Source organism: Frankliniella occidentalis, unplaced genomic scaffold (assembly GCF_000697945.3).
Source record: "Frankliniella occidentalis isolate FOCC.00 unplaced genomic scaffold, Focc_3.1 Scaffold10, whole genome shotgun sequence".
Lineage (NCBI taxonomy): Eukaryota > Metazoa > Arthropoda > Insecta > Thysanoptera > Thripidae > Frankliniella > Frankliniella occidentalis.
In genome coordinates, this window is record NW_026267140.1 from 2,711,789 (window position 1) to 2,719,051 (window position 7,263).

At 42.3% G+C, this 7,263-nt stretch overlaps 2 protein-coding genes across 4 annotated transcripts in view; one reads left to right on the plus strand and one right to left on the minus strand.

Annotated features, from left to right (window-relative positions):
• LOC113212801 (farnesol dehydrogenase) overlaps positions 1-4,407 on the plus strand; it is a 91,738-nt gene extending 87,331 nt beyond the window's left edge. Inside the window, exons 1-7 of one of the 3 annotated variants that reach the window (XM_026431628.2) lie at positions 605-769; positions 884-1,045; positions 2,479-2,647; positions 2,734-2,863; positions 2,948-3,092; positions 3,592-3,726; positions 4,182-4,407. In XM_026431628.2, coding sequence (XP_026287413.2) covers positions 914-1,045; positions 2,479-2,647; positions 2,734-2,863; positions 2,948-3,092; positions 3,592-3,726; positions 4,182-4,223 — 753 coding nt within the window. In that variant the 5' untranslated portion in view covers positions 605-769; positions 884-913 and the 3' untranslated portion in view covers positions 4,224-4,407. Of the gene's footprint in view, positions 1-604; positions 770-871; positions 1,046-2,478; positions 2,648-2,733; positions 2,864-2,947; positions 3,093-3,591; positions 3,727-4,181 lie in introns of those variants that run through there. The other 2 variants (XM_026431636.2, XM_052277370.1) reach the window with 2 other exon arrangements.
• Positions 4,408-4,543: 136 nt separating this feature from the next.
• LOC113212625 (uncharacterized) overlaps positions 4,544-7,263 on the minus strand; it is a 14,102-nt gene continuing 11,382 nt past the window's right edge. Inside the window, exons 6-7 of the mRNA XM_052277369.1 lie at positions 5,211-5,515; positions 4,544-5,116 (exon numbers count right to left, since the gene is read on the minus strand). Of these exons, the coding sequence (XP_052133329.1) occupies positions 4,957-5,116; positions 5,211-5,515 (465 nt within the window). The 3' untranslated portion in view covers positions 4,544-4,956. The remainder of the gene's footprint in view (positions 5,117-5,210; positions 5,516-7,263) is intronic.

Genomic DNA, 7,263 nt, shown 5'->3' on the forward strand with positions numbered 1-7,263 from the left:
ACAAGGACAAAGTGAGACGCATTAGACAAGTGTATAGTGCCGGAAACCAAAACATTTTTCTCAGTGCATGTAATGTACCTCTGTGGCGCAAGTGTGGGCTCTCATCCCTAATATTGAAAATTCAGCCTGGACTCCAAATTTTTGGTCATGTGTCAAAACCAAGGCCATGGCTGTAATCTGCGTCATTAACCGAGCTCGAGGACGTGTTGCATGACTTAGTACCATCTCTGATTTTGAAATAAATTTTCCCAATTTAGGGTAAAATGGACAAAATGAGCATTTTTAAACAATGGAGTTTGGGGCCGCATAATTACATGCAATACGTCCCCAGACCAAGAGAATCGAACATTTGGCGCTTTTGAAACACCCTATTGCGGGGTTTGCCTACTCGAGGGGCACCTTACGGATGGAGCTGTAGGGAAAACCGCATACTGCTGTGTCGTGTCGTGGACCTGTGAAGCCACTCCGATTGAAAGCTGATCGCAGGTGCGCACTTCAGTTGACGGTGATGCTTGATGCTATTGGTTGTTTTGAGATGGGCGTTACATTTTTTGCCTTGTCTGCCTGTGTCAGTCAGGGACCCATATATGGGCTGAAATGAATGAAAAGCCGTAGCAAAGATATCGGGGTTACAACTGTGTCCGTGCTATAGTCTTATCTTCCTTAACAAACAAAAAGTGCCATCAGCTTATCGCTGCTATTCGTTCTGTTGTGTGGCTGCTCGCCAGGAAAGTTCGCAGTGTCAAGAAGCTCAGCGTAGAGAACAGCCGTAAGTTGGTTGCATCTCTTGAATGCTCTTCTATTCCTATAATTTAACAGTGTCGTGGTTTTTTGTGCCTGAATTGTTCCGATCTACTTGTTTTAGCTTTAGTTTTCTTTACAGTAGTTGTAAGTCTTTAGTCGATCTTGACAAATGGAGAAGTTCCGAGGCCGTGTAGCTGTGGTGACGGGAGCAAGTTCGGGTATTGGAGCTCAACTTGCCGAAGATCTGGTGCGCGCTGGACTGGTTGTGGTTGGAGTTGCGAGAAGAAGAGAGCGCCTTGAGGTAGGAATACAGGATCAACGCAGTTTGTACATGCGGTTGCACTGATTTATTGGTTGTATACCATTCATGGCACGGTGGTAGGGAAACAAACCCACGCGTCAGTACGTCTTTAGTATAAAGGCCATTCCGCTAGCTCGTACGCGCATGCGCGGGGTGTGATACTTTATCTAGAAAACTGTCATTAGCAGGGAATATGTCGGCGAATTGGTTGTCTTTCACTGTTCTAGTGTCGATTTAGTTTAGCTGTGAGCACAATGATTGGTACATTAAGGTAGTTGTCTGTGCATTTGGTAAAGCAAAGTTGCCGTATTCTTTCCTTTCCTTGGGTGTTAAACGCGTTTTGGAGGTAGTAAAGTGTATATTTTTAGTTGTTTTTTTTATCAAGATATTTTCCGTACCATGTCAGGACCACAGGACAAAGGGTAAACAAGTGAAAAGCAAAGCTTAAAGAGTGCCAATAGTTTGACATTGTTCAAAAACCCACATTTTCCAACCGTAGGCTGTTTAAAACAGAAATTTGCTAAAATTTCAAAGAAATGCCTTAGAATACAATTTTATCCCGTAGAAAGGAAAAATTACAACAAGATACGTAAAAACAAGTTTCTTCTATTGCAAGACCCGATCTCGGATCTTATGGTACCAACGGCATCCAACACCAGGTCTTGAAATACAAGACACAGTTTTTTCCGTGTGCTTTTAGACATTTAATGCGTTTTGGGGTTGAATATTCTGCCTTTGTTTTACTATTTGTTGTTGGAGTTTAGACGTTCTTTGTGGTCGATGTGCTTTTTTTCTCCCCAACGTGTGAATTTTCTAGTTAAACGTTTAACCCCCTACACTGGAAATGCAAGTGTGTGAATGTCGCTCACCTGCAGGTGAAAGACATTCCATTCGTACACTTAGGAGGGTAAAGGTGTGAATTTTTCCTGGAAATTTCACACGTTTACCCACCTAAGTGTACGAATGGAATGTCGCTCACCTGCAGGTGAGCGACATTCACACACTTGCATTTCCAGTGTAAGTGTACGAATCGATATTCACACTCCTACAAGCAGTGCGCGACATTCACACACTTGCGTTTCCAGTGAAGTAAAGCCGTCCGGAAGCTGATTACACTGCGTTTATTACTACGCGTTCGGAGGGGTATTATTAATACCTTGAGAAAGGATAGTTTCAATGCCTCTACAAAGGCATTACAAATTAACTCCCTTCGAAAGGGATGAAAACTGTCGGAAAGGGGTTAAATTTAATACCTTAAGAGATTTTCGTGCTCTTGCAAAGTCATTAAAATTTAACACACTATTAAAGGCACCAAGCCCTAGTCCTGTCTTTGTTTTTTCTGTGTAATCTCAAAATCTATTTTGCATTCAATGTCTCCCTTGTTTCACCTTTTACTCACCTTTGCTTACTTTTGATTTACTTATCTGCAACAGGCCCTTGCGTCGTCATTATCAGGTCTAGACGGGCGCCTGGAGGTCTTACAGGCAGATTTGTCGAGCGTGGACGAGGTCAAGCGAGTTTTCAAGTGGATTGATGAAAGCTTGGGAGGAGTGACAGTCCTCGTAAATAATGCTGCTATATGTCCAATTACGCCAACGCAAGGTAAAGCATGCTGAAATTTGTCATTTTTAAAACTCTTTAAACTTAAAATATCTGTTGAACCATCTACTGTCTACTTCCAAAAATAGATCAGGAACTTGGAGTCATCGAGTCTGCCGTTGCTACTAATCTTACGGCTATGATGGTTGGCAGCAATTTAGCTGTGAACAACATGAAACGGTTCAATATCAAGGATGGCCATATTATAAATATAAACAGGTAGGTCACATTTGAAGTAAACTGCTTAAAACTACTAATTGTGAAATTACCGTCTGAACATATCATTCGTCTATTTTTTATCAGTGTTGCTGGACATAAAATAATGTACAGCCCTGGACAGGACGCTTCGGTAACAACTTACACGACAACAAAACATGGGGCTGTGGCGTTTTCCAACGCTTTACGCTTTGACGTGCAAAGAATTCATGGCTTCAAGATTCGTGTAACGGTCTGTAAATCAAAAATAATATCATAGCAGCATTATACAAGGTCAATCGGCTTATCGAAACTTGAACTGGATCGTCAATCGGCAATCCTTATCAAAACTGCAGAACGAGAACCGGCAATATTTTTAAAACTGGAAACTTTTACCTTCGGGTAGAGACAGCAACTGGCGACTGTCCAATAAAACACTCTATATAGCACACACTCCAGGGCCTGCTCTGTGCTATATAGAGTGGAAGGGGGGGGGGGATTTTTCCGTCTAGTAGAGACAGTCTAAAAATCGAGACGATGGCCACTGCGCAAGGTTTGCAACTGCACGAGGTCAGTTACTGCGCGACTAATGTGTTTGAAGGGCGTAGAGGGTTTTGTTCAATTATCATTTTGCAACATGGTGACTGTTTAAGTCCCGAGAAAGATCAGGAGATCTGCTATTGCTTTTGTAAAACTTTCCTAACTCCTAATTCAAGTCTTTTAAACTTGCACGCTTTTTGCATGTCTCGCAGAGTTTGAGTCCTGGGACAGTGCGCACGGAAATGACATCGAAATGGGTGGAGCAGCTTCCCAAGGACAGGGTTCTGGATCCAAAGGACGTGTCGAATGCTGCTCTTTATGTTCTCTCGTGTCCTACTACAGTTGAGGTATGGTCCCTTGTTGTACATAAAAGGGCGCTTAAAAGGTCGACCTAAATATGGGATCCCATATTTTGGCGCGTTCCTGGGGCCTCTCGCGTATAGTACTATACACGCCAATGCGCTAAAAATGTTGAAGTGCACAATCTAAATGCGCTAAATTTCCCACATTGTTAGCGCACCTAATACGCACAATGCGCACGCGCACGAAATTTTAATTTTGGGGTCTATTGCGCAGTAATAACTCCAAAATGTTTGACTTTTTAAGAGCATTTCGATGTGCATTTCGGTGGCTCAACTAAGGCTTATTCCTAAAAAGCCAATTATGCCGCATTATATGCACATTTATGCAATTTACGCGCATTGTTGCCAACTTTGACCATTCCGTCCGCATTTGTTCCCGCGTACCTGTTTTTTATAGTTATAACAAATTGATGGTTACTGCAATTTGGCCTTTGTTACAGATATCAGAGCTTACAATACAGCCGCAAGGTGAAAGCTTTTAACCTTTACGATAACAACGACCGCTCGCAGCAAGAAACCTCCTCTCACAGATATGTGCAGACTGAATTAATTGTTGGGATAGTGTTAATTTTTGTAACTCGTTCCCTGTATATCTATCCCCGACCAGAATTTTATTTAATTATAAATATATTACAATAACCAAAATAATTTAAATTTTCAAAAATACATAGTTGACTTCTTAACCAAGGTCTCCGAGTCCACCGCTGTAAACGAGAGGCAACCACCACACACAGAATTTTCACGTGAAGGGTTTGTGTTTCTTTGATACGGTTAGAAGGACAAGGCAAAATTAAACACAATATATTTAATCAATAACGCTTTAATAATGCTTGGGCGTAAGAGAATGATGCGAGGAGGGCTAAAACGATAAGGAGCTGCCAATATAGGCGCTAAAGTAGCGCCATGGAGTGAACTGAACTGTTTGTGTGAACGATATGGTACGAAGAAGGAAAGCAGCTCATCGTATTTTAAGACTAGGAGATGTCATGATAAAACTAAGCTTAGCCGTGCAACAAGTAACTGTACAGGTTAGGTGATCTACGCCACTTTATTTTCTGGCTATGCTGTACCGGGTGCAGGCGTCCGAACAGGTTGCGTACTCGCAAGGGAGGCGCCGACGCGAGAGGCGGTTGGCAAGCACCGCCCACACAACTGGATTCAGCACCGTATAACCAGAAGAAAAGATGGCGCACATTGGTCATCCTGCGATTTTCTCTAAACTGAGTTATTGTCCGGCATGTTTAAAAGGTATTGAAGAATAGAATACCACGATCTGAATGCCTCTAGACAGGTATGAAGGTTGTACCGCATATTTCCCCGAAATGCAGTAATGCTCTGTTTCCTCATCGCTTGCATCATTATAACCAGCAGTAACCTGTAAGCACCGAACACTTTTGTTATTGAGTAGTTTTGCAATGGGCACGGTTAAAGTTGTCTCTCGTTCCCCTAGAATACAACATGCAACCAACCTGCATGTTTTAGATTTCTCATTAGCATCGTTCACCTCCTGGACATTGGAAAATGTGACCATGGATGAAGACATAAGATGAAGCGCGGCACTTTCTAGAATTTGTCCAGCGCGGCAAAGTATCCAGAAGGCTACCAGAAAAGGAATACTAGCAGCGGAAAATAGATCGAAAAATCCACGAATCACCATAAGCATAGACAAGGCGGGCGTCATGAGTATCCCGATCGTTAAAACGGTGAGCACAACTTCGATTTGTTGGGCAACGCGGGCTGATAAAGACAGCACCTGGGCGTGCATCCTAACTACCTGCAACATTTTTCGCACCGACTTCAATTCACTGCACTTGAAATAGTTAACAGTTTTGTTAGGAAAATTGTTTAATATTGGAACCTCCCCCTGAGAACGGCGCTAATGCGCACCAATGAGTATTTTTCTGGCAGCAAAACAAAACACAAACAATGATTTTTTTAGTGGAACGTCTGTACCACCACTTTCGTCCTCCCCTCTGCATTAACTGTTTAAAATAATTGTCATCTGATGACACTGAATCATTATGTCATAACTCAGATTTTGTGATTCTTCCGATTCATCGCTTTTCTGGACATGAAAACTTTTTAACACCAAGAAACATACCTTCATTGAAACGTATTCGGGAAAGTTACCGTATAAACTACTTAACTTTTCGATAAAAAGCCATCATGTGCAGAAAAGCAATAAATTAATATGTATCAAAAAATTGGAAAGCGCAAAATTTTGTGATGAAAGTATTATGAAACCAGATACAGTGGACACACTGCGTGATGACAATACCGCCCTACGTTCTGGCTTGGCTCTGCTCATGCAAGAGGGTTGGTCGTGGCAACTACCCGGCGCCGTTTTCTTCCCAAATAACAGAGACTCGTCTGAAACCCGTCAAGTTAAAGTATACTGACGTCACTACCATTTCGTCACGTTGACGTGTTTTAAATCGCGATATTTGACGAAATTTTGACGTCACAGTGACGTAATTTTGACACTTTTAGGTCGTTAGTGATATAAAAGTGACTGTAGAGAGTCAATATTACGTCAATTTGACGTCAAAATTACGTCAAACATCGCAATGTCAAACACGTCAACGTGACTAATTAGTAGTGACGTCATAGCACAGGAGTTTTAGTCAAATAATGGGGAAAACCGGGAAAAAAATAGTATTGAGCTAAAAATTTGCACACGTGTCCCTAAAAGTGTCCTTCATAACATACTAAAAGTCCCCGAAAATCCCGTGTGCGCGTCATGGTTTTTTTGATCCATTTCTCCTAGAAGGTACCAGAAGTGCCTAATGCAGTACAAATCTGAGCACTGCGTAAAGTATCAATGTGCAAATCTTGTGCGAAACGGTCGCAAATCAATATTTAATGTCTAGAGGCACTTACCGAACCAGTCCCGCAACACTGCACCCGGCTCCCTCTCTCCTAGAAGGTCCAGAAGTGCCCAATCATCTACAAATAATGCCTTTCCTGGGCTGTCCGGCGTGTTATCAGGTGCCAAACGGGTGCAAACTGGCGCAAACGTTTAGTGATACACTTTTACCAGCCGTCACAGTACTCGCAGATCATGGAGAAGGTGAACTAGTGCCCTTGCGTGAACGCCGAGGGCCTAACAGTCGCCTTGCAAGCCGCAGACGAGGTTCAAACCAGATGCAAAATGGCGCTTCAGTTGCAACAAACGAGTGAATGGGGATTTTGGGATCTCAGCACTGCTGTTTCTGCTTAAGTAACTGGTAAAGTTAAGTAAGTGGCAATGTATTTTTTATTCATAGGGCTTAAGTGTCTAAAATAGAACAGTTTAAAACGGTAAGTAAAATTAATCTTAGTTACATATAAAATTGGCGTTCAAAATAATGTGCGCTCTCATAATGGCTTAGTAATGAATTTCTTTTGTTACAGGACACTCGGATCATCTATATCTTCAGAATTCTCGAATTCTACGCTCGCCTCACCGTTGCAGCAGCTTCGTCCTCTACAATTTGCGCATACCATGGAGCAGAGAAGCCCAGCTCTTCTGCAACTGCACCG